The following is a 27,986-nucleotide window of genomic DNA, read 5'->3' on the forward strand; positions in this document are numbered from 1 at the left end:
GGCCCTTCATCAGGATCTGATGAAATCAAAAAAATGTCAACTGATTATTCTTCTCCATAGACAGTGCCTGGCATGCTGAGTTTCTGCAGCATTTTGTGTGTGTTACTCTGGATTTCCAACATCTGTGAGATCTCCTGTGTTCTTGATGGCATCATTCCTGATCACAGCCCCGATGGCGAAGATGGTGTAAAGCAGGTGCCACGATGTCTCTGCTGGAGTGCCTAATTCCTCTGAAAACTGAAGTATGGGAAGAAAACATGGGAGCACTCAGTACTTGCTCCTTAGCATTCATGTCATAATGTGTACCGTTTACTTCAATTGTATCAAATTAATTGCCAAGAAATGAAGTAGTTCAGTTTACTTAAGACTTTTCAATATTTTACTCTCTATTCTACATTGATTCAACAATATTTTCTTATCTTTTGGTGATTATAGCCAAAGATAACATTAATTCACACTCTGCAGCACTGAAGTTGATTTCTGTGTCCATCTGCTATATAAGGAGGAATCATTGGAATGTTTGAGAAACTTCTGATGCCGTTTCAAATGAAGAGAATTGCCTTGGATCTTGAAATTTCCTTCGCACTGTAGTGGCTGCCTGATTTGGTGAGCATCTCCCTCACCTGGCTTTCATTTCAGTTTCTGAGCAAAGAGAGCATTTTCTTTTATTGTACACCAGGTGGGCAAGGGAATCCATGAAATGAATAGCTCAGCTAGAAGCAAACAACTTGTTCATCTCTTTACCATGGAGTTTCTATGGGAGGACAGCCACAGAACAGACATGACAAGTAAGTGGTTACTAGGGCAAGATCTTTTCAGTCCTCAGTTTTTGACTGACAAAAAAAAGCATAATATGGTGATGCAATATAATTAAACTTACTAATATTGGACTTGCAGTGCAAAAGACTGAATGTAATTTGCACAATTATAAATGGTGCATTTTCAATAAAGTCACTAGAGTAAGTTTCATTTTTGAAATGGTTTGGAATAATTTGAGATATTGGATGTGACACAGCACTGGTATCATCCACAGCCGTTTCCTCCAAGTGATCATAAAGGATTAGTTAAGCTCAGTTGAAGAGAATACTGCTTGAGTTTAATTTACAGTTACAATAAAGGTGGAAAGTTTTATGTTATGTTATTTCAATATTATGCAATTTATTCTATCATCTTGCAATATTTTTAATTATTCATTGTGATGTATTAATGTACTAATAAATAATTTAGAATAACTCTGACTTGCTGTGCTGTATCAGTAATATATGCCAACCAGAAGTGTTCATACGAAACTCACAGAACCTGCAGAAGGGAGAATTAGACAAATGTTTGACTATTTTAAATGAGATCTAAATATGCAAGCCCTTCATTGATCCTGGATCTTGACAAAAGCCTTGTGCCAATTTTTTAAACGATATTTGTTTTAATTATTTGGAGGTTCTCTTGAAGGCAAGTGAAACTGAACCAGTTGATAAGTGCTTAACACAGGCAGTGAAAGTCTTCTCGATAGTTAAGTTCAGAGGTTAATACAGTTGGTTGGGGTGGCACTTGATATTTCAACCAATGATTTACAACATCTCAATTGGTACAGACATCTATAAACTGCACTCAATTATCAGCTATCATCTGGCCTGTGTAGTTCTATTTTTAAACAAGTAATTGGCTGAATAATGTAAGGTGATTCTGATTATTTCCTCGTAGCCCACCCAGCAGTGCCATGTATAGGCCAACATTTATTGGGTACATCCTTTATGCACACCTCTGAAGGCAGATATAGTTTAATTTTAAAGTTTAATTCATGGAACAGCACTTTGTTATTCTTGCACTGGTTTTTCACAAAGCTACAGATTGGAACTCTTTCCCCAAACCCTCCACCTCCTAGTATTGAATAAGAAATATTTCCAGGAGTGCATGCAGTAGAAGTGAACATTATTGTGCAGAATTACAGCAGGATTTGGTGCTTGATGTGACGTCATCAGATTATTAAGCACGGTGATACAAATTCACTGGGTCGATACCTTTACAGACCAGTTAATCAGTTTCAAAGGCAACTTTCACCACTCTCTCTGCATTCTCCGTAAGATCCTTCAGCGCAGCACTCAGTATCTTGTACGTCATGAGAAATGATGGGCCTGCTCCAAAAATGGAGTCAATGACAGGCACAAATTCCAGGGCTGAAACATTAAAAACAGCATTCCCCCAACCTAACCTCACAATTACATTTGGGGTTATATCCCCCAGCAATGGAGATTTCACTGTTGCCTTCAGCTCTTCCACAGGTTTTCCTGCTCTCTTAGCCAGTCTTCGAAGAGAAGCATCATCCAGACCCAGGCATTTCCGAAACTGGACAATGGCTTCAATCAATATTCCGATATCACAAGCGAGAGAGAAGCCGGGAACTGGGACCTCTCCCAATCCCCCAGAGAGTGCTGCAAACATCCAGATATCTTTACTCAGAATCTTAGATTTCCTCTGCACTATCTCCACACTGAGATTTGGAAGGGCCAGGACAAAGATCCTTTTCTTTACATTATTTAGATCACCTTCGAGTCCTTCATTTAACTGAATGAAATCAAATTGATCCGGCTCTAAACTGGATATCAGGAACACAGCTGGATTTGGAAACCCTGCCTCTGCCAACTTCCCGACAGTGTCATTCCGAATCTTTTCCAGCTCATCTTCTTCATTAACAACCTTCTTCTGTTTCCTCATGGAATAAAGATCAGCATCAATCTTAGAGCGGACAAAATAGAACTGTTTCCCAAGCTGTTTAATCTCTTTGGCAAGTTTTACATCATTTTCTCTGAATCGAACAGCGGAGATTATGATAAAGAAATCGAATCTTTCGAATTTCATTTCTGTGAAATATTTAGCCGCTGGAAATTGTTTAGTTCCCATCCCTGGCAGATCCCAATAGCGAACATTGGGCAGAGTGGGATGTGAGTACCCGGCTGGCTCCTTTGTTGTTTCTGTGTTCCCAACTTCAGCTGCTCCCGGATCATCGCTCTGAAGTCCTCTCATGGCATTGATGAAGGTGGATTTTCCTGCACCTGATTCACCCGTCACTGCAATGTTCAGCTCTGTTTTATCCAGATCAGTTGCTTTCTTCTTAATCGGTGGTTTAACTTTTTCCAGCCCACCTATTTCAAAATCAGACTTTAGTTTGCTCAGTTCTTCCTGTGTGAAGAATGACGGGGTCTCAGTCTCTGCCACCTGTTCACTGAAAGAAAATATGTTCCGTTAAAGTTCTCAACTGAAACAACTTCCATTTATATTTCATAGCATGACATTCACAGAATGTCCTCATGTCAGTCCTTACTTTCAATGGCCTAAGTGCTCTTTGCTATTACAATTTGCTATCCAACAACTATCTATAATTTGTTATTATAATATGCATAAAGATAAGAAGTCATAAGAAAGTACAGCACAGAAACAGCCCCTTCAGCCCTAGTCCATACCCAAACAGTTAAACTGCCTACTCCCATCGACCTGCACTGCCCTCCATACTCCTATTATTGCTGTACCTATCAAAAATTCTCTTAAACGTTAAAATCCTGAGCTCACAAGCACCACTTGTGCTGGCAGCTTATTCACACTTTCACAACCCTCTGATTGGTAAATATGCTTTGAATTTGCTTAAACCCCATTGTTTTAACTAATGGAGCACTAGATCTCAACCTGTTTGTCCGCAGAGCAGCATCTTCACATACTTCTGCCATTTTGTTCATCATTGTTACTTCACCAAGTAATCTCCTGTCAGCCCAGCAAGATTGTCTAAATCTTTGCCTCTCTGAACTGATATTACAAGTGAAGTTGGTGAAAGGTGATTGGAACAAATGAAGCTTTATTTTGTGAGTAGCGCTAGTAATTGTTTGATAGGGTGCAGAAGAGGAGTGGTTGTCAGATGTTCCTATGCAGATGATGCGTTCTGTCTGCAGTCTGGTGCATTAATAGAATGGGAACAGCACATTTCAGACCTGGAACTCTTCAATCATAGATATGCTCTAGCACAGTCAATAATCTAGTATCAGAATATGCAGTTCTGAATGATGATTCACAGCTAAACAGTTGGGGTGGGGTGGGGTGGGGGGGGAGAGATAAACAGTTTCACAGAACATGTCCATCCTCAACCATTGTGAGTCCTAAAGACGTGGCTGAAATATTCACAAGCATGCTGTTCATTATCCAGGTCTGAGTTACCATACAACAGGCATGGGCAAACTACGGCCCGCGGGCCATATGCGGCCCGTTAAGCTTTTTAATCCGGCCCGCAGAACTTGATGAAATTATATTAATAAACCTTGTTAACGTTTTTTCCCCGCAATTCTGGCGTTTTCCCAATAGATGACGCACTCTATATACATTGACCTTTGTTGAGGTGCAGCGTATTACTCCACATTTGCGCTTTACTTTGTGACCTTGTGGCGACCCATTTCCTGGCACATCCGAACCGGCTCACAATTAGCTAGCGTTCCGGCTAAGAGAGATAGCCTGTGGGGATTTGCGAGCACAGAGCTCCGCATACTGGCGCACTCTCCCTGCTTTGTCATTGTGCGGGTCGTTGTTGAGATTTGGCATAGGGGACAATTGAATAAGAAGGAGCAGGACAAGTAGACCTGCATCTCCTACCATTTTTAAAATAAAGACAGTCAGGAGGAGAGTGATGATGATAATATCTTGAAGGATAACAGAATTTTCAGTGCTTTAAAATAATAACTGTTACTATTAAAAAAGCTGTATTTTATTCATTTAATTTTCAGTGTTTTAAAAGTCATTTCAATAAATAGCTAAATACCATGGGACTTCAAAGATAGATATTTTGTTGTAATGCATTTGTTCATTTTTAATTGAAATTAAAGCACATGTTTTCTACATATCCCATGATATTTTATTTTCTCTTATGAGGTGTATTACCAAAACACTCCGTCCATCTGCTCCTGGTCCGGCCCCCCTGTCAAATTTTAGAACCCTTTGTGGCCCTCAAGTCAAAAAGTTTGTCCACCCCTGCCATAGAACCTAGATCCAAAGACTTCACTCCACTCTACATTATTGATTTATTGAGATTCAGTACAGAAAAAGCCCTTCCGGCACTTCGAGCCACACTGCCCAGCAATCTCCCAATTTAACCCTAGCCTAATCTTGAGACAATTTACAATGACCAAGTATCCTACCAACTGGTAGGTCTTTAGACTGTTGGAGAAAACTCATGTGGTCACAGGGAGAACGTACAAACTCCTTACAGGCAGGGGTGGGAATTGAACCCAGGTCACAGGTACTGTAAGACGTTATGCTAACCACTACACTACAATGCCATTTGATACTAACAAATGGAAAACACAATAGTTAAGATGCAACATAAAGGTGATAGGACCAGACAACTTCCAGAATATAGTATAGAAGATCTGAGCTCTTTCAATGCAGGTATCTACACATCATGACGTATCATTGCTCAGGTGTCAAATCTTGTACACCAAATCTGTCTATACAGAAACACCAACAGTAATGGGCCTTGCCATCATAGGGCACTCACACCTATGCCTAATTTGGACAATATGATCTTCAAACCTTAGCTCAATTGTGGACATGAGAGCTTATTCCCATACAGAATGAAAACTGTCTTTGGTCCCAGGCTAAAGCTTCATTGAGTGTGGCAAAAAAGAGCCACACTCTTTCAGTAGGCACTAAGAAGAATGCATACCAACAGTTAGTGATGTTATCCATATAAACTGGAGTTTGGAATAGGAAGAGTGAGATTGTGCAGGGAGTGAAACCACTAAAAAGTCGAAATCTCCTTGTATGTGAGTTTCAGGCAGAATGGCCAAGTTAGAGTACTGAACTGAACTGAGGCTTTGACTGAAGAGGCTTTGGTGAGAAGAGGTGGAGACCAAGGTCTCGGATGCCATTTTAGATTGGCAATTGTGGGACTGGGTCAGCAGAGTAGTCTAACATCTGAGACTTTGGCTCGAGAGACTTTGATAAAGAAAACAGAAATGCAGCAGATAAGAACAGGTAAGTTATTAAAAAAAATATTGTGCAAAGGTCATATGCACATATGTATGCAATTCCACCCCCAGACCCTCGGTTTTTATGAAAAGAAGACGATGGAGATGGCTGGGCCGTGTAATGAGTATGCCAAATGATCAGCTAGCAAAAGTAGCACTAAGGTGGACCCCACAGGGAAAGTGAAGTAGAAGCAGGCCCACAATGATGTGGCAGAGATCTGTGGAAGCAGAACTGAAGGAAGTAGGCATGAACTGGGTAACGGTGAACAGCAGAGCAAAAGACCGGCAGAAATGGAAGACCCTTGTGGAGGCCCCATGTGCCACCTGGGCACTAAGGGTTCAGACAATGATGATGCCTTCTACCACCCCCCCCCACATGAAACACAGCAAGAAAATCCACACTGCTCCCCGCTCCACATTGACAAATACAGTATAATGCAAATGTCTTAGGCACTCTAGCTATACATGTGCCTAAGACTTTTGCATAGAAATGTAGATTACATACTTAACTATAAGGACATCAAATTACAACAAATTAAATAAAAGAGGTGATGTGTTTTAGCGCATGATGTGAGAGCTGGTTTCTGGTGACCACGTCTGAGTTATTCAAGAAACTCGGGCTCAAATTTGAGGAGCTGGGATCTGAGCTTCAAACACTGTGATGCATCAGGGACTCTGTGCTTAGGGCCTGGAGGGTGTGACTGCGTGTGAGACATTTGGGGAGGGGGTGTTCCAAGAGGGAGTGCTGGAGGAGTCTCAACCCTTGAACTTGCCCAACAGGTCTGAAATTGATGCAATACACACAAAATGCTGGGTGAACATGGCAGGCCAGGCAACATCTATGGAAAAGAGTAAACAGTTGACGCTTCGGGCCAAGACCCTTCATTTCTCAGCCCGAAATGTCAACTGTTTACTCTTCTCCAAAGATGCTGACTGGCCTGCTGAGTTCCTCTAGAATTTTCTGTGTATAACTTTGACCTGTCAAAGGCAGGTCATGCCTTATGAGCCTGATTGAATTTTTTGAGCATGTGACTAAACACATTGGTGAAGGTAGAGCAGTAGTTGTAGTGTATATGGATTTCAGAAAGGCATTTGATAAGGTACCCCATGGAAGGCTTATTCAGAAAGTAGGAGGCATGGGATCCCAGGGGACATAGCTTTGTGTATCCAGAAATGGCTTGCCAACAGAAGGTAAAGAGTGGATGTAGACAGGTCATGTTCTGCATGGATGTCGGTGACCAGTAGTGTGCCTCAGGGATCTGTTCTGGGACCCCTTCTCTTTGTGATTTTTATAAATGACCTGGATGAGGAAGTGGAGGGATCGGTTAGTAACTTGCTGATGACACAAAGGCTGGGGGTGCTGTGGATAGAGTGGAGCGCTGTCAGAAGTACAGCAAGACATCAATAGGGATATTGGGGTCCAAGTCCATAGGACACTCAAAGCTGCTGTGAATGTTGACTGTGTGGTTAAGAAGGCATTGACCTTTATCAACTGTGGGATTGGGTTCAAGAACTGAGAGGTAATATTACAGCTATATAGGACCTGGTGAGACCTCACTTGGAGTACTGTGCTCAGTTCTGGTCACTTCACTACAAGAGGGATGTAGAAGCCATAGAAAGGGTGCAGAGGAGATTTACAAGGGTGTTGCCTGGACTGGGGAGCATGCCTTATGAGAATAGGTTGAGTGAACTTGGCCTTTTCTTCTTGGAGCAATGGAGGATGAGAGGCAACCTGACTGAGGTGTATAAGATGATAAAAGGCATTGATCGTGTGGATATACAGAGGCCTTTTCCCAGGGATAAAATGGCTAACACAAGAGGGCACAGTTTTAAGGTGCTTGGAAGTAGGTACAGAGGAGATGTTGGGTAAGTTTTCTATGCAGAGAGTGGTGAGTGCATGGAATGGTCTGCCTGAAATGGTGGTGGAAGCGGATACAATAGGGTCTTTTAAGAGACTCTTTAACATTTAGATGGAGCTTACAAAAAGAGGGCTATGGGTAACCCGAGGGTATTTCTAAATTAAGTACGTGTTCGGCACAGCATTGTGAGCTGAAGGGCCTGTATCGTGCTGTAGGTTTTCTATGTTTCTACCTTTTCCAGTTCCATCACCTGCAGATTTTCTCTTGTTTGAGACTGATGTTCCCTGTGAGCATGAGACAGAGGGCTGTAGGGAAGATGTGCAACTGAATCGTGGCACAAGGTTCATGGAGCTGTTTAGGAAGGGGGAGAGAAGAGAAATGTAGTTGTAATTGGTGATTGTATAGACAATGGAACATGCATAATTCTGTGTCACAAGAATTGAGAGTCCCAAAGGTTGTGTTATCTGTCTTGTGCCTGGGTCTGGGCCATCCCATCTGAATTGCAGGGAAATTATGCATGGAAAAGGGAAATGTTCAATTTTTGTGGTTCACGTGGGTACCAGTGATCTTAGAAGAACAAGGGAAGAGTTTCTGCTGGGGAAATTTAAGAAGCTAGGGGCTAAATTAAAATGCAGAGGCAAACAGATAATAATCTCTGGCTTTTACCTGAGCAACATGCAATTTTCACAGGGTTTATGAGATCAGAAAGATAAGGTTTGGTGTGGAAGAAATGGGTTTGAATTTGTGGAACATTGGCACCAGGGTTGGAGAAAGGGAGTTGTTCTGATGGTGTAGGCTCCACCTGAAGTATGCTGGGACCAGGACCCAGGGTCACATAACCAGGGCTGTGGTTAGGGCTTTAAGCTAAATAGTAGAGGATGGGTTCAACAGACTGGAAAAGTATGGATAAAATAAAAGGGAAGGAGAGTCCAGGAGAGGTTGGAAGTCTCCAGAATAATGCAGAAGGCAAAGTTTAGAAAGGGATAAGAAATTATCTTCAGTAGCATGGAGACAACATTGAAAAATCACAGTTGGGAGCTTAACAGCCAAGGATACACATCATATCAAAAGGAAATGCAGTTGGGCAGAGATGTTGGGATGGCTTTGTTGGTTAAAAAAAATAAAGTCACAAAAAAAAAGGCAAATAATTGGAAGATGCAGTCTACAAAGGGTGAAAAAAAGACCCTGATGGGAACTTTATATAAACCTCCAAATGGTAGCAAGGATGTGGGGTACAAACTACAATGGGAGTCAGAAAAGGCATGTAAAGAGGGTAATATTGTGTTGGCCATGGGAGGTTACAATATTTAGGTTTTTTTGAAAATCAGTTTGGTAATGGGTTCCAAGAGAAGGAATTTGTAGAATGTATAAAACAAGTTTTTCAAAGAGCTTTTGATTGAGATTCTGGATCAGATGTTGTGTAATCAATCAGATTTGATTAAGGGCCCCATAGGTAAAAGAACCCTGAGGTGTCAGTCATCATACCAGTATAGAATACATCCTGCAGTTTGAGAGGGAGAAGATAAAATTGGACATACCTGTATTACAGTGAAATAAAGTTCACTGGCAGGGATGATAGAAGTGTAATAGCTGGACATTTTGACAACAATTAGACCATAAGACATTGGAACAGAATTAAGCCATTTGGCTCATCAATTCTGTTCTGCCATTTCATCATGGCTGATCCATCTCTCTCTCCACACCATTCTCCTGCTTTCACCCTGTAACTTTCAAGCCTTGACTGATCAAGAACGATTCTATTGCCATCTTAAATGTACCCAATAACCCGACCTCCACAGCTGCCTGTGGCAATGAAATCGACAGATTCACTGCCCTCTGGTTAAAGAAATTCATCCTCATTTACATTCTAAACCAATACCCCTCTATTCTGACGGTGTGCCCAGTGGTCCTAGACTCACCCATCATAGGAAATATCCTCTCCACATGTAAAGTATTTAGGCCTTTCAACATTCAATAATTTTCAGTGAGATCCCCCCTCATTCTAATAAATTCCAGCGAGTAAAGGCCCACAGTAATCAATCGCTCCTCAGACAATAATCCTTTCCTTCCTGGACTCTTTCTCATGTTGCTGCTCTGAATCCTTTCCAATGTCAACATATCCTTTAATAAACAAGGGGCCCAACATTACTAACAATACTCTGAGAGGCTTCACCAGTGCCTTATAAACCCTTAGCATTACATCCTTGCTTATATATTCCAATCTGATCAAAATGAATGTTAACATTGCATTTTCTTTTCTCAACACCAACTCAACCTTCAAATAAACCTTTTGGGAATCCTGCACGAGGATTCCAGAGTCGCTCTGCACCTCAAATTTTTGAATTTTCTCCCTTTTTAGAAAATAGTCTACAAACTTTTGTATACTTTCATACATTTCCCAAAAGTATATTCAATTTGCCACTTCTTTGCCCATTCTCCTAATCTAAGTCCTTCTGCAGCCTCCCTGCAGCCTCAAGACTACCTGCCTCTCCACCCATTCTCATGTTGTCTGCAAGCTTGGCCACAAAGCCATGAATTCCATCAAACAGGTCATTGATATGCTATGTAAAAAGAAGCAGTCTCAACACAGACCCCTGCAGAACACAACTAGTCACTGGCAGCCAATTCTGAAGACACAGGATCAGTTCATCCCAAAGAAGAAACATTGTAAAGGGAGGATGAAGCAACCATAGGAACAAGGAAGTCAAGACAGCAATAAAACAATGTAAAGGACATACAATATAGCAAATAATATTCAGAAGTTAGAGAATTGGGAAGTTTTTAAAAACAAGCAGAAAGCAACCAGGGAAATGAAAGTCACAAGAGAAACAATAAATATGAAGGGAAGCTAGCAAATAATATAAGAGGAAACCAAAAGCTGCTTTCCTTTTAGATGTATACAATGCCTGTAAAAAGTATTCACCCCACCACCCCAGAAGTTTTATTGTTTTACAACATTGAATCACAGTGGATTCGTTTGGCTCTTTTTAACACTGATCAACAGAAAAAGACTTTCGTATTAAAGAAAAGACAGATCTCTACAAAGTGATCTACATTAATTATGAATATAAAACACAAAGTAATTGATTGCCTAAATAATCACACTCCTTTAATATGACACACCAAATCATCACTGATTTAGAAGTCACATAATTAGTTAAATAGAGATCATCTGTCTGCAATCAAGATGTAAAAATACACTTGTATCTGGAAGGTCCAACTGCTGGCAAAAACTACAGCATGAAGACAAAAGAACACTCCAAGCAACCCTGCAAAAAGATTATTAAAATGCACAGGTCAGGAAATGGATTACAAGAATATTTCCAAGTCACAGAATATCACTTGGGAGTCCAGTTGTCAAGCATCAAGAAATGGAAAGGATATGGCACAGCTGTAAATCTGCCTAGAGCAGGCCATCCTCAAAACTTGACTGATGTTGCAAGAGGGAGACCAGTGAGGGAGGCTGCCAAGAGACCTGCGACAACTGTGGAGGAATTTCAAGCTTCAGTGGTTGAGATGGGAGTCACTGCGCATTCAACAACTGTTGACCAGGTGCTTCACCAGTTGCAGCTTTATGGGAGAGTGGCAAAGAGAAAGCCACTGTTGAAAAAAACTCACATGAGATCTCAGCTAGAATTTGCCAGAGGGTATATGGGAGACTGAAGTCAGCTGGAAGAAGGTTCTCTGGTCTGATGAAACCAAAAATTGAGGTTTTTGGCCGTCAGACTAAATAATATGAGAAGCCAAACACCACACATCATCAAAAATATACCATCCCCACCGTGAAGCATGGTGGTGGCTGCATCAGGCTGCGGGGATACTTCACTGCAGCAGGCCCTGGAGGGCGTGAAGGTAGAGGGTAAAATGAATGCAGCAAAATATGGGGAAATCCTGGAGGAAAACCTGACTTGGGAGTTTTGTTTTCCAGCAAGACAATGACCTCAAGCATAAAGCCAAAGCTACAGAGGAATTGCTTAAAAACAACAAAGTTAATATCCTGGAGTGGCCAAGTCAGAGTCCAGACCTCAATCCAATTATGGATTTGTGGCTGGACTTGAAAAGGGCTGTTCATTCCTGATTCCCATGCAATTTGACCCAAGAGGAATTGCCAAATTCCTGAAAGGAAGCCAAACAGAATTTCATTGTACCTATGTATGATGACAATAAAGATCATTCAATTTAATTTTTAAAAATCAGTTCAATTCAATCTGACAGAGCTTGAGCAGTTTTGTATAGAAGAATGGGGAATTGAAAGGGGTGAATACTTGTACAATCAATTATTTTGTGTTTTGTATTTGTAACTAATTTAGATCCCTTTGTAGAGATCTGATTTCACTTTGACACAAAAGAGTCTTTTTCAGTTGATCAGAGTCAAAAAAGCCAAATTAAATCCACTGTCATTCATTGTTGTAAAACAATAAAACATAAAACTTCCAAAGGTGTTGAATGCTTTTTATAGGCAGTGTAAATAGTAAATGAGAGGCAAGACTTAACACAGGTCTGCTGAAAGCTGACATTGGAAAACAGGTAACAGGGGTCAAAGAAATGGCAGATGAACTGAATGTGTTTTGTGACCGTCTTCACTGTGGAGTCTTCAGCTACATACCAGAAATTTGAGTGTGTTGAGGGAAGAGGTAGTGTATTTGCGACTATCAAGAAGAAGGTGCATGGGACTGAAAAGTCTAAAGGTAGATAAGTCACCTGGTCAGGATGGTCTACACCCCAAGGCTGTAAAAGTAGTAGCTAAAGAGATTGTGGAGCAGTAGTAATGATCCTTCAATAAAGATTTCAGAATAGAGGGAGGCAAGGGACGGGAAATTATAGGGAAGTTTGCTTGACTTCAATAGTTGGGCAAGATGTGAGGGTCTATTATTAAGGATGAGGAATCAAGGTAGCTGAAGGTACATGATAAGGTATGAAGAACTTGGTATGGTTTCTTCAAGGGAAATATTGCCTGACAAATCTGTTGAAATTCTTTGAGAAAATAGCAGGCAGGATAGACAAAGGAGAAACAGTAAATGTTGTTTACTTGAATTTTCAGACATCCTGTGATAAGTTGCTGCACAGAAGAGTGGAAACAAGATAAGATTCCAAAAGGATAGCGGCATGAATAGATGATTGACTGACTGGCAGAAAGCAAAGAGTGGCAATAATGTTAATACACATAAAATGCTGGAGGAACTCAGGTCAGGCAGTACGTATCTTTGGATAGCAATAAAGAGCTGACCTTTCAGGCAGAGACACTTCATCAGTCCAGATGAAGGGTCTCGGCCTGAAACAACAGCTCTTTATTCCTTTGCTGGTCAGCTGCCAGTGACTAGTGGTTTTCCATTGATGTCAGTGTTGAGGAAGCAGGGGTTCTGCAGAAGGACTTGGACAGATCAGGAAATAGGAAAAGAAGTGGCAGAAGGAATACAGTGTAGTGAAATGTATGGTCAGGCATATTGGTAGAAGGAATAAATATATAGCTTATTTTCTAAATGTAGAACAATTTCATAAATCAGAGATACAAAGGGATGTGGGTGTCCTTGTGTAAGATTCCCAAAAGGTTAACTTGCAGGTTGAGATGGTGGCAAGGAAGGAAAATGCAATGTTAGCTTTTGTGTTGAGAGGATTAGAATATTACAGGAAGGTTGTGATATTGAGGCTTCATACAACATTGGTCAGACCATACTTCATGTATTGTGAGCAGTTAGGGGCCCCATATCTATGAAAAGATATGCTAGTATTGTAGAGGGACTAGAGAATATTCACAAGAATGTCACAGGGATTGAAAGAGTTAACATATGAGAAGTGGTTGATAGCTCTGGACCTGTATTCATGGGATTTTAGAACAATAGTGTTGGGGTGGGGGCAATCTCATTGAAACTTACAAAACACTGAAAGGCCTAGTTACAGTGAAGATGAAGAGGATGTTTCCAACACTGGGAATATCTAGTTCCAGAGGTCACAGCCTCTGAATAGAAGAGTGTCCCTTTAGAATGGAGATGAATTTCTTTTGCTAGAGGGTGGTGAATCTGTGGAATTCATTGCTACAGATGTCTATGGAGGCATGTCATTGGTTATATTTAAAAAGGAGGTTGAAGGGTTCCTCATTAGTAAGGGCATCAAAGATTATGGGGAGAAAGTAGGAGAATGGGGTTAAGAAAAATAATACTGCTATGATGAAATGGTAGAACAGACTTGATGGACCAAATTACCTAATTCTGCTCCTATGTCTTGTGGACTGAACAATGATGGTTATGTTTGTTTCTTTTGCATCTTCACTTGTTCTTCTCCTTTCCTGTGACACAGTAAGTTATCCGTCCCTCTGAGTAGACTGGCCCTCAGAGCAATGCCTTCATTTCATCAAGGTAGATCTGGTGACATTAAAGGAACAATGATACCTTTCCTCATAGGCATGGTGCATAATGGAGATGAAGATACATGCGGAAATGTTATCTCATAGTAAAACCCTGGTTCATTCTGTTTGTGGACATTTTGTTGGAGAAAAGCATAAACAGGCAGCATCATTAAATCTTGCAAGTGGCATTCACTTCATCCTCTGTGTGGTACTGGTGGAAAGTGTGGCTATTTTGGGGAGCAGATGGTGCACCAGTCCAACTTCTTGTGTGCTGCTGGAGCTTGATTCACGATAGGAAAGTGAGAGTAATCTTGCATGCATTTGACTTCTGCCTCACAGTTAGTAGAAGGTCTTTGGGGTGTGAAGAGGTAAACCACTCACTGGTGGATACCATACCTCCTCTTGCAGCCACCATTTTCATTTCTCTGGTCTTGTCAAATATTTGATCAGTCAGGAATTGAGCCATGTTACTGTTAAGGATAAGTTGATAGATTTTCTTTGGAGATTTTTCAGCTGAATGACTGTTAACACTGTTTTGATTATCCCATATAATCAGGGTTATACTATGAGATAACATATCCTCATGTATCTTCATCCCCATCATGCACCATGCTTATGAGGAAAGGTATCATTGTTCCTTTAATGTCACCAGATCTACCTTGATGAAATCATGAGCTGACCACAAGATGTGATCACATTGATTCTGAATGCAGCTTTTCAAGAAGGCAGGTCCCAGCTACATACTCAAGACTGTTAGGAACTTCTAATAACTGCTGTTCTCAATGTCAATACCCACATCTCAAAAACAAGCAAAAGGGATTTAGTCCATTGAAAAGCCAGCACTATCCTGTTCTAAAGAGAAAGCTGAGCACTGTAGGCTTCTGCTCTGGCAGGTTTTGTTGATGCAGGAGAGCTGGGAAGAAACAATGTGCGTAATTTCCCACCTACCTGGAGCTTGACCCTCCCATTCCTGATCTCTGTCTCTCGTTGGCTGGTCTGTATAATGATCCCGTGACTACAAAGCTTTAATTGGATAGCTGGGGAGCCTCTTTGTCTTTTCTTGTGTGATTTTTTCCACTTCTAGAGAAGACAGAATGAGTTGTGCTTTATTTTTATATACCATACATATCCTAGACTGAAAAGTCAATCACCTTTAACATTTGGTTTCATGCGAGCAAATAGAAAATACACAATCGTATTGTTTCACCTTGCCTTAGTCAATCTGAAGAAAGAGATTGTGAGGGTAGTTGTGCATCTTTCTCAATGTTCTAATGAAGAACCACCTATCATCAGGACATAGAGAACTGAAGCTGAATGGGAATGGTCAAAATTGTCTGTTGAATTCTCAAACATCATCATAAATCAATCACCAACTTGAAGTGAAGTGACAGAAACCCTTGTGCTGTAAAATGCCACCTTACAGTCTCAATGAAAAGTCCATGGCAATTGTTTTGGGAAAAATGCCATTTTTCACTCACACTCCTAGCAAATCACAGAAAGATGTTATTTCTACAGACAGAAGATGTCAGTGAAATTGCAATTAAATTAAAATAAATAGCTGACTTGTCAAATACCTTTTCTGTCTTCACAGATCGGAATAAAATACTAAAGATATAATTAAATACTAAACTTAATCAGGAGGATGAGAATTCTCAGAGTTGAAAAGTGGGAATGCAGTGAGACAATGTTACACCGTTTCGTGAATTCTAACTCGCTGCACCACCGTCCGGTATGGAGGTGGGTGAGTGACCACTGCACAGGCTCGAAAAAAGCAGCAGAAAGTTATAAACTCAGCCTTCTCCACCATTGGCACTTGCCTTCCCAATATCCATGACATCTTCAAGGAGTGATGCTTCAAAAAGGCAGCATCCATCATTACGGACTCCCCCCCACACCCCATCAACCAGGACATGCCCTCTTCTCATTGCTATCATCAGGAAGGAAATACAGGATCCTGAAGGCACTGAATGACACAACAACCTCTGTGCTGTTGTGATTTCAATGCTTATCCGGATAAGATCTAGTCTTAATAGACCTAGCGAGGCTAGGGAATTGTATTTTAGCTCCCAACTATACTTTGCGGGACTACTGACACCCACTCCCATTTCTCTCCAACTGATCATCATGCTTTTCATAACAAAACCATGCCTTCTGTTATAAGACTAGAAGATATAGGAATAGAATTAGGCCATCTGGCCCATTGAGTCTGCTCCGCCATTTCATCATGGCTGAACCAATTTTCCTCTCAGCTCCAATCTCCTGCCAGTCCAGAATCTATCAACCTCTGCCTTAAATATAGATAAGGACTTTGCCTCCATGGCTGTTTCTGGCAAAGAATTCTACAGATTCACCACTCTCTGGCTAAAGAAATTCCTCCTCATCTCCATTTTAAAAGGACACCCCTATATTCTGATGCTTTGTCCACTGGTGTTAGACTCTTCCACTGTAGGAGACATCATCTTCACATTCACTCTATTAAGACCTTTCACCATTGAATAGATTTCAAATACGTTACCCCTCATTCTTCCAAATTCTAGTGAATACAGGCCCAGAGTCATCAAACAATCTTCATATGACAAGCCATTCAATCTTGCAATAACTTTTGTGAATCTCCTTTGTACCATCTCCAGTTTCAGCAGATTCTTTCTAAGATAAGGGGCCCAAATCTGCTCACAATACTCCAAGTGAGGCCTCACCAGTGCTTAACAAAGTCTCAACATTACATCTTTGCTTTTATATTCTAGACCTCTTGAAATCAATGCTAACATTGCATTTGACTTCCCCATCTCTGACTCAACCTGCAAATTAACCTTTAGAAAATCCTGGAAAAGGACTCCAAAGTCACTTTCTGCCTCAATTTTTGGTATTTTCTCTCCATTTAGAAAATATTCAACCCTTCCATTCTTTTTTCTATCAAAGTGCATGATCATACAATTCCCGACACTCTATTCCACCTGCCACTTCTTTCCAATTCTCCTAATCTGTTCAAATCCTTCTATTGCCTCTCTACATCATAACTATCTGCCCCTCTATCTTCATATTGTTGGCAAACTTTGCAATAAAGCCATCAATTCCATCATCTAAATCATTGACATATAATGGAAAAACAAATTGGTTCCAACGCAGACCCCTGTGATGCAGCACCAGTCTCCAGCAGCCAGCCAGAAAAGGTCCCTTTATCTTCTCTTTGTCTTCTACCAATCAGTCACTGCTTTGTCCATGCTAGAATTTTTGCTGTAATACCATGGACTCATAGCTTGTTAAGCAGCCTTATGTCTGGCACCTTCTTAAAGGCCTTCTGACAAGTACACTCCTTTGTTAATCCTGCTTGTCATTTCTTCAAAGAATTCCAAAAGATTTGTCAGGCAAGATTTTTCCTTAAGGAAACCATCCTGATTTGGGCCTATTTATCATGTGCCTCCAGTTACCCCAAAGCCAGATCCTTAACAATCAACTCCAACATTTTCCCAACCACTGAGGTCATAGTAACTGGCCTATAGTTTCCCTCATTCTGCCTCCCTGCCTTCTTGAAGCATGGAGTAGCATCTGCAATTTTCCAGTCTTCCAGAACCATTCCAGAATCTAGTGATTCTTGAAAGATCATAAGCAATCTCTCCACAATCTCTTCAGCCACCTCTTTCAGAACTCAGGTGTGTACACCATTCCAGCCAGGTGATTTATATAATTTCAGACCTATCAGTTTCCCAAGAACCTTCTTTCTAGTAATGGTAGCTTCCCACACTTCATGACCCCCAAAACCTGGAACTTCCACCATACTGCTAGTGTTGGCAGTGAAGACTGATGTGAAATATTTATTATCAGAATCGGTTTATTATCAGATGGGTTATTACCATCTATAAATTTGCTGGTGATACAACCATTGTTGGTGGAATCTCAGGTGGTGATGAGAGGGTGTACAGGAGTGAGATATGCCAACTAGTGGAATGATGCCATAGTAACAACCTGGTACTCAGCATCAGTAGGTCAAAAGAACTGATTGTGGACTTCAGGAAGGGTAAGACGAACACAGACCAATCCTCATAGAGGGATCAGAAGTGGAGAGAGTGAGCAGTTTCAAGTTTCTGGATGTCAAGATATCTGAGGATCTAATCTGGTCCCAACATATTGATGTAGTTATAAAGAAGGCAAGGCAGCGGCTGTACTTTATTAGGAGCTTGAAGAGATTTGGCATGTCAACAAATACACTCAAAACTTCTATAGATGTACCGTGGAGAGCATTCTGACAGGCTGCATCACTGTCTGGTATGGAGGGACTACTGCACAGGACTGAAAGAAGCTGCAGAGGGTTGTAAATCTAGTCAGCTCCATTTTGGATACTAGCCTAGGTAGCATCCGTTAATAAGAACCTCCAGCACCCAGGGCATGCCTTTTCTCACTGTTACGACCAGGTAGATGTACAGAAGCCTGAAGGCACACACTCAGCGATTCAAGAACAGCTGCTTCTCCTCTGCCATCCGATTCCTAAATGGACATTGAAGCCTTGGAGACTACCTCACTTGTTTTAGATATACAGTATTTCTATTTCTTGCAAGTTTAAAAAAATCATTTCAGTATATGTATAATTTATTATTATTATTTGTTCTTTTCTATATTATGCATTGCATTGAACTGCTGTGATACATTACAAATGTAACAAGTTAACAAATTTCAAGTCACATGCCAGTGATAATAAACCTGATTCTGATATTTTTGTTTTCCATCTTTATCTTAAAGAATTTTTATTTGCTTTCTGTTGTTTTTGAAAGCCCCTTCCTTTTAACTGCCACTAATTTTTGCTCCGTTATATGCGCTCTCTTTGGATTTTATGTTGACATTGACTCTGTTGTTATCCACGATTGTATCACCTTGGCTTTCGAATATTCTTCCTCTTTGGGATGTGTGTATCCTGTGCCTTCGGAATTATTTCCTGAAATTCCAGCCATGTGGAATTATGTCGAACAACTTATAACTTTCCAGTTTAGATCTGACTCTGAAATTTCTCCTTAACATCCTTTGTTTCCCTCTTTTAAATAATATAAAATAACAACGTCGCTCTTGAAATGTCAGATGGCTCGAGCAATTTCCGTGGCCACACTCAATTATGAACTGTGTGCTAACTCTTCACAGCCTCCCAGTCCGGGTGGAGACATGAGAGAGGAGCTCGCAAACGGCTGGGACTCAATACCTCGTTCAAAGTCCGCGGGTCAGAGATTTTGTTACTTTATCTGCAGCTTGCCGTAAAGTCTTGTGATACACTCTCATGCACTACTGGGAATGGTCAGATAGGCTGGAAAAGTGAACTAAACGCAAGCAAGAACTTTTTCCAGGAGTCTTCACTCCTGATGAAGGGTTTCGGCCCGAAACGTCGTCACTACCTCCTCCCATAGATGCTGTCTGGCCTGCTGAGTTCTGCCAGCATTCTGTGTTTTTACTTCTTTCCCTCACTTGTTTTCTAGCGGATTTGCAGTAAGCTCCTGTATTGCAGCGCACTGCGGTTGACAGAATCGATGTTTGCGTCACCCAGCTCTCCCGTTTCCTGGAAACACCTTAACCTCTTTATGTATATGATTACTTTTTATTTGTTGTGTTTTGCACTACTTGTTTTAATTTAACTAGTTAATATATACATGTATACTTACTGTTATTCAATATTTTTACATTTATCATGTATTGTATTGTACTGCTGCCGCAACGTTAACAAATTTCACGAGATATGCCGGTGATATTAAACCTGATTCTGATTTTCGATTTAGGGCAGTTCGCTGCTGTCGTTACGTGCTCAACTTCAACTTCATTCGAAAACCCGCAGATCCCCGTTGTAAAATGTCTACAGTACACGCTAGTAAAAGAGGCAGAAAATAGGACAAAGTAACACCAGATCAGGAGTTTTCACCAATTCTTCGTGCAATATATATGTTTTGTGATTGTTGGCCCAGTTTACAAACACATAAACTATCCAGAATTGTCTCAGACTAACAAGATTAATCTCTGTAATGGTAATAAATATATTCAGTTTGCCGTTCAATGTCTTGTCTTTACCTGCACTGGAGTTTTAATTAAAGAGGCTCCGTCTGTGAAGGTCAACTTTGATTGGCAGTCCGCTGCGATTTGTATATTCTGTGCTTCCGCTTTCATTCACACTGTGTACCTCTCTCGGATTGGACAAATTGATGTGTATTATCCAATAGGAAATAACGATATACATGAGATCACTTGTTGGCGGGTGAATTTATTCTTTTCATTCTGTTAGTTTAGGGTTCGAAGAGTGCAGATGGTGCACTCAGATACCGTGTATGATCCCTGTTTGCAATTAAATCCCTGCAATGTACTCCTTTACAGCTGCCAGTCATTCCAATATACAGCGACTAATATACATTCCTCAATTCTTCAGCCAGACAGCTACATTTAGGATAATTTACGGTAGCCAACTAGGATGTGATACGACATATCAGCCACTGGGGAAACTCAAAGGATTACGGAGAGAATAGTCAAACTGCCCTCTGTGTCAGGAGGGTTACAGGGTTTTGCAGATAAATCAATCGAGCATCATTATATCGATGTAGGATTTCATCAGGTCCTAGTGGCAGGTAAAACCAGTTTGAAATGTATTATAAATGACCTTCCTTCCACTAAGAACTAAATCAGAAGTTAGATGTTTGTTCAGGACTGAACAATATTCAATTCCATTCGCAATGAAAACAAACCAATCTTTGCCACCAGGCAGCGAGATGACGCGGAGTGGCACAATAGCAGAGCGGGAGGTGCAGTTGTCCTGTCCTCCTGACCTTCGATGATGTCTGTGTGTGGAATGTGCATGTTTTCCCGTCACCGTGTCGGTATTTTTGGTGTAGTCCAGTTTTCCCTCCTATATCAAAGACATGCGGTTTGGTGGGTGATGCACCATCAATAACTCACACTGAGACGTAAGGCGAGATATCGGCTTTTATTGACTGGAAGAAGGAACCAGGAGTGAGTGTCTATCATACAAGGTCCTGGAGACTGAGGCCGAGAGTCAGGCCGCAGATCTCCTTTATACAGGGGCCTGTGGGAGGAGCCACAGGAGCAGTCAGAAGGGGGCGTGTCCAGACAGGCACATAGTTCACCACATTCACCCCCCCTTTGTTTGAAAGAGTCCTCATGTGGCGAAGTTTCTTACAAGTCAAGTCTATCAGGTGGTCGAATCTGTCGCTGCGATCTACGTAGCACCGGCTGTGACCGCATAGATGCCGGCAACATTGGTGATTGCACAGGGGACGGAGGTTGCGCTTGTTCTTGCCCACTAGGCGCCGGTGATCCCTCATGCATGTGCGAGGCGCCTGGTATAAATGCGTACGAAACGCCCGGTATACAAGTGTCGTGAGGAGTCTGTGTAGGGCCTGGTGTGTGCGGTGTCAACTCTGGTGCAGGGTTCATAGTTACCGGAGAGCCTTCAGGGTAGTGGTCTGCTGCACCTGCGGGTGCCAGGTCGCGGATGGAGACCGTATCCTCCCGCCCATCAGGTAAGACCACGTAAGCATACTGGGGGTTCGCATGTAGAAGGTGAACCCTCTCTACCAGCGGGGAGTATTTATTGCTCCTCACATGTTTCCGGAGCAGCACTGGCCCCGGGGACGTCAGCCAAACTGGTAGGGTGGTCCCAGTGACAGACTTCCTGGGAAAAGAGAATAGGCGTTCGTGAGGGGTGGCATTGGTGGACGTACATAACAGAGAGCGGATAGAGTGCAGTGCCTCAGGGAGGACCTCCTGCCATCGAGAGACCCACAACCCTTTTGACTTAAGGGCTAAAAGTGTGGCCTTCCACACTGTGGCATTCTCCCGCTCCACCTGGCCATTACCCCGGGGATTATAACTCGTGGTCCGACTAGTAGCAATGCCCCTAGCTAGCAAGTACTGGCGCAGCTCCTCACTCATAAAGGAGGACCCTCTGTCACTGTGGATATAGCAGGGATACCCGAACAGAGTGAAGAGCTGGCGCAGGGCTTTTATGACGGACGTGGCAGTGGTGTCGGGGCAGGGGATGGCAAAGGGGAACCGTGAGTACTCGTCGATAACACTGAGAAAATAGACATTGCGGTCGGTGGAGGGAAGGGGGCCCTTAAAGTCAACACTCAGTCGTTCAAAAGGACGGGTGGCCTTGACAAGTTGTGCCGTGTCAGGACGGTAGAAGTGCGGTTTGCACTCAGCGCAAATTTGGCAGTCCCTGGTCATCGTCCTGATGTCCTCCAGGGAGTATGGCAGGTTCCGAGCTTTCACAAAATGGTAAAATCGGGTGACCCCCGGATGGCAAAGTTGTGCATGAAGGGTGTACAGCTGGTCGAGCTGTGTGCTAGCACATGTTCCCCGGGATAGGGCATCAGGGGGCTCATTGAGTCTGCCAGGCCGGTACAGGATATCATAGGTGTAGGTGGAGAGTTCTATCCTCCACCGCAAAATCTTATCATTTTTGATTTTGCCCCGCTGTTGGTTGCTGAACAGGAACGCAACCGAGCGCTGGTCGGTCAGCACGGTGAACCTTTTGCCAGCAAGATAGTGCCTCCAGTGCCTAACAGCCTCCACTATGGCCTGGGCTTCTTTCTCCACCGCGGAGTGCCGAATTTCGGAGCCTTGGAGGGTGCGAGAAAAGAATGCTACTGGTCTGCCTTCCTGATTGAGGGTAGCAGCCAGAGCGAAATCGGAGGCATCACACTCCACTTGGAAGGGAATGGTCTCGTCCACTGCATGCATCGTAGCTTTGGCAATGTCCGCTTTAATGCAGTTGAAGGCCGCGCAGGCCTCAGCAGAGAGGAGAAACGAGGTAGACTTGACCAGGGGGCGAGCCTTGTCTGCGTAATGGGGGACCCATTGGGCGTAATAGGAAAAAAAAACCCAGGCACCGTCTGAGGGCCCTGAGAGTGGTGGGAAGAGGGAGTTCTAACAGGGGGCGCATACGTTCGGGATCAGGGCCAATAACCCCGTTTTCCACGGCATACCCAAGGATAGCAGGATAGGTGGTTCCGAACACACACTTGTCCCTGTTATAAGTAAGGTTCAGAGCTGCGGCCACTTGGAGAAATCGTTGGAGGTTGGCGTCGTGATCTGGCCTGTCGTGACCACAGATGGTGATGTTATCCAGATAGGGAAATGTGGCCTGCAGTTGGTACTGGTCCACCATCCGGTCCATTTCCCTCTGGAAGACAGAGACACCATTCGTGACACCGAAAGGGACGCGCAGGAAGTGATAGAGCCTGCCGCCCGCCTCGAAGGCGGTGTAGGGGCGGTCCTCTGGGCAGATGGGGAGCTGGTGATAAGCGGATTTCAGATCTATTGTCGAGTACACCTTGTACTGAGCAATCTGGTTGACCATATCCGCGATGCGGGGTAGGGGGTATGCGTCAAGCTGCGTAAACCTATTGATGGTTTGACTATAGTCCACCACCATCCTATTTTTCTGCCCAGTCCGAACAACAACTACCTGGGCCCTCCAAGGGCTTGAGCTTGGCTCAATGATCCCCTCCCTGAGCAGCCACTGCACCTCCGACCGAATGAAGGCCCTGTCCCCCGCGCTGTACCTCCTGCTTTTGGTTGCCACAGGTTTACAGTCAGGGGTCAGGTTGGCGAACAGCGGTGGGGGAGGGACCTTGAGAGTGGAGAGGCTGCAAGTGGTGTCGGTAGCGCAGCTGTCGGCCTGGTGCTGGATGGGATGTGTGTGCCCGTGTGTGTGTGTGGTCAGTAGCGGGGTATGTGAAGAAGTCCCACAAAACTGAGGATTCCGGACAGTGAGTGGTGGGAGGGACCCGTCGTATACCATAGTCACACTTTCGAGATGGCTCTGGAAGTCCAGCCCCAATAGCACAGGTGCGCACAGATTGGGCATGACCAGCAGCTCAAAGTTTCGATATTCTGTGCCTTGCACCACCAATGTCGCTACACAACCCGCCCGGATGTCTGTGGAATGCGACCCAGAAGCCAAATGGAACCTCCGACTCACCGGCCGCATTGCGAGTCCGCAGCGTTGCACTGTGTCCGGGTGAATAAAACTCCCAGTGCTGCCCGTGTCAAACAGGCATCCAGTCCTGTGCCCCTCCACCCGGATGTCCATCATGGACCTTGCAAGCTGGTGTGGGGCGCTTTGATCGAGGATTACAGTGGCCAGAGTTGAATCGCCGTTGGGGTGCCCGGTCAGCATCGGAGGGCCGGGGGCGGGGCATGCTGACGTCGACAAAGATGGCCGCTCACATCTGGGGTACCCGGTCAGCATCGGAGGGTCGGGTGCGGGGCGTGCTGACGTCGACAAAGATGGCCGCCCACATCCGGGCATGCAAGATGGCGGCCCCCACGTTTCACCCGCAGCGCTGCACTCCGCTCGAGGTTGAGACTTACAGACCTTGGCGAAGTGGCCCCGCTTTCCGCAGCTGGAGCAGTTCGCTTCTCGCGCTGGACAGCGTTGTCGAGGATGTTTTTTATGGCCACAGAAATAACACACGGGCTTCTGACGGGCCACAGCTGTGGTCAGGGTCGGGGAGCTCGTGGAATCGCGACTGGCGGCGGCGTTGGCAAATTCGCTCCTGGGAGCCGGCAGTGGCGGGGTCTGAGGTGTCCACGGAACCGGCGGGGAATCGCGCGACTGGACAGCGTCGGCGTAGTGCAGCGCAGCTTCCAGAGTGTTGGCCGTCTCAATCGCTGAGCTTAAGGTAAGGTCTGAGTTTTCCAGCAGCCGCTGGCGCATGTACACTGACCTCAGTCCCGTCACAAAGGCGTCTCGCACCAGCAGCTCAGCATGCTGTTCTGCCGTGAGCGTCTTGCAGTCACAAGCTCGGACGAGTGTCTGTAGTGCTCGGAGAAACTCAGCGCACGACTCGCCAGGCCGCTGTCGCCGGGTAGCTAAACGATGTCTTGCGTAGACGGTGTTCACCGGCCGCAGGTACTGTCTTTTGAGGGCGTCCAGTGCCCCATCGTAGGTCGGCAGGTCCCGGATAATGGAGTAAACTTTGGGGGTGACCCTCGAGAGTAGGATTCTGTGCATAACGGTGGTTTCAGTCGCACGAAGCTCCGCCAAGTACGATTGGAAGCATGCAAGCCAGTGTTCAAAAGCGAGAGCTGCTTCAGGGTCTTGAGGGTCCAAATCCAACCGGTCTGGACGCAAAACGGGTTCCATGTTTTAAAACTTCCAGTCAATAAAATTGATGCACCATCAATAACTCACACTGAGACGTAAGGCGAGATATCGGCTTTTATTGACTGGAAGAAGGAACAAGCAGTGGTTGACCACCATACTACATCCTGGAGACTGAGAGGCCGGGCTCAGGCCTCGATCACCTTTATCCAGGGGTCTGTGGGAGGAGCCACAGGAGCAGTCAGCAGGGGGCGTGTCCCGACAGGCACATAGTTCACCACAGTGGGCGAATGGGTTACTCGAAATTCACCCTGGTTCAGTTGGATAGACAACATGAGGAGTTGAATACCACACGAGAGACTTACAAATATAAAATAATGTGATTGACAGACTTCTATAGATGCACAGTAGGGAGTATCCTAACTGGTCGGATTACATTTTATCCAAACTCCACCAACACGTCATCATTGCCACGGGAGGGGGCGGGGGCAGATTTGATCATGCTGATATAAACCGACACGGTATTTACAAAGCCATCCTATTCCCTCATCCTGGCCTCTCTGAGCCCATCTCCATAATGTTAATCCCAGAAACCAGTCAAAAGGACCATTACAGTGTGGCCTAATGTGGCAATCGCCATGCCTCAGGACTGTTTTGAACGGATGAACCAACAAATGTTCAAAGAAGCTGTCAGTAACTGAGAAGACACAGACCTCGAGGAATATGCCTCATCTGTCACCGGCTACATCAGTAAGTGTGCAGACAACGTTGGTGACTCAAGGCCAGGGTCAACCAAAACCCTGGCTGAACGCTGAGGAGCGCTTCCTATTAAAAGCCAGGGACACTGCCTTCAATTCTAGTGACAGAACGGCTCCCAGAGTAGCCGGGATAAATCACACTTCAGGCATCAAGAGGGACAAGACCGCCACGCCTCATAGTGATCCTCCTGTATGTGTTTGGGCATGAAGGGCATTGCCACTGGCGGCGCCAGAGACTTTTTTGTTGGTGCTACAGTGGGGCTGAATTATTCAGTGATGGTGCTGAGGGATGTACTGTACGGTAATATGTATCGTAAGGCCAGACGCGTGGCGTTCATAAGTCAGTTTCAAGCATCACACACAAAATGCTGGTGGAACGCAGCAGGCCAGGCAGCATCAATAGGAAGAGGGACAGTCATAGCCTGCTGCGGTCCACCAGGCATTTTGTGTGTGTTGCTTGAATTTCCAGCATCTGCAGATTTCCTCGTGTTTCAGTTTGAAGCATTATATGCCAACTATAAATGCCTCTGTTGATTCACAGGCAACAGCAATTGATAGATCTAATATAGAAATGAACTGTGACAGTGTCAACAGCATCGGAGACAACATGGGCTACACAGAGCATAAACAAACCAACAGAGCATCCGACCCATGCAAGGAAAAGCAGTGTCGACTCTACTACTTTTCTAGACGTGTCTCCCTCACTGACACTCTTAGCAGCTTTTATGCACACTTTGAGGCATGCAACACAACACCGGCCACAAAATCTACCCCTCTCCCAGGTGAGCAGGCATTGTAAAAGCAGCAAACGTCAGAAAGTCTGCAGTGTCAACTCCATTAAGGCAATCCAGCCGATAGTCGAGTCAAGTTCTCAGGGAGAGTGTACACCAACTCACTGATGTCTTCACGGTCATCTTCAGCACGTCACCAATCATCCAGGCTACTGTCCTCATATGTTTCAAATCAGCCACCATCACCCCGTATCAAAGAACTCTACACCTTCAGAACTAAACAACTACTGCCCAGTGGCACTCACATGAAACATCATGAAATGCTTTGAATGACTGGTAATCAAAAACTCCATTCCTGCCATGGTCATCAACATGTTTACTGAAAGAACTCTCTAAAACAGATGGCATAGCATCTGTCATGTACCTGGCCCTGACACTCCTAGACAGCAACAACACTTATGTCAGAATGCAGTTTCTGGATTTCAGGTTGGCACTCAATCAACACTAATGTCCCACAGACCTTGGTGAACAAACTGCTACTCCTACTCCTCTGTCTAAATACACCACTGTGCAACTTTGTGTTGGACTTCCAAACCAACAGACCTCAGATAGTCAGGATGCACAACTGCACCTTCCTCCCCATCATCCTCAGAATAGGATCCTCCCCAGGGCTGTGTATTGAGCCTATTAACTGTACACTCTGCTCACACGTGACTACATGGCCAAAGACAATATCGTAATCACATTGTCAAGTTCACCGATGACATAACAGTGCTGGGGCTCATCATCAACAACAACGAGATGACCTACAGAGAGTAGGTGGAAGAGCTCAAGGCCTGGTGCCAGGTGACTAACCTCTTCCTCAATGTCACCAAGACAAAGCTGATGATTATTGATTTCAGGAGAACTCGCACTATCTACAATCCTCTTTACATCAGCAGCACAGCAGTGGAAACTGTTAGCAGTTTCAAACTCCTAGGAGTGCACATCTCACACAACTCTTCATGATCCCAGCACACATCCTACAGCATCAGAAGATTTCACCAACCTCTCTACTTTCTAAAGAGGCTGAAGTGAGCTGGACTATGCACACACATACTCAAATCCTTCTATAGGTGTGGACTAGAGAATATTCTAACAAGCTGCATCACTGCATGGTATGGAAACTGCATGGAAGGGTCTGCATAGGGTAGTCAAAACTGCC

At 43.9% G+C, this 27,986-nt stretch overlaps 1 protein-coding gene across 1 annotated transcript; it reads right to left on the bottom strand.

Moving 5' to 3' along the window:
- Positions 1 to 337: 337 nt before the first annotated feature.
- LOC132398252 (interferon-inducible GTPase 5-like) lies at positions 338 to 20,375 on the bottom strand. Its single transcript, XM_059977393.1, has 3 exons — positions 20,241 to 20,375; positions 15,150 to 15,281; positions 338 to 3,217 (listed from the first exon to the last, which is right to left on the bottom strand). Exons 2-3 carry the CDS (start codon positions 15,167 to 15,169, stop codon positions 2,029 to 2,031), a joined length of 1,209 nt encoding a protein of 402 aa, XP_059833376.1. The 5' UTR covers positions 15,170 to 15,281; positions 20,241 to 20,375; the 3' UTR covers positions 338 to 2,028.
- Between the last annotated feature and the right edge of the window lie 7,611 nt (positions 20,376 to 27,986).

This window comes from Hypanus sabinus, chromosome 8, assembly GCF_030144855.1.
Source record: "Hypanus sabinus isolate sHypSab1 chromosome 8, sHypSab1.hap1, whole genome shotgun sequence".
NCBI classification, from domain to species: Eukaryota; Metazoa; Chordata; class Chondrichthyes; order Myliobatiformes; family Dasyatidae; genus Hypanus; species Hypanus sabinus.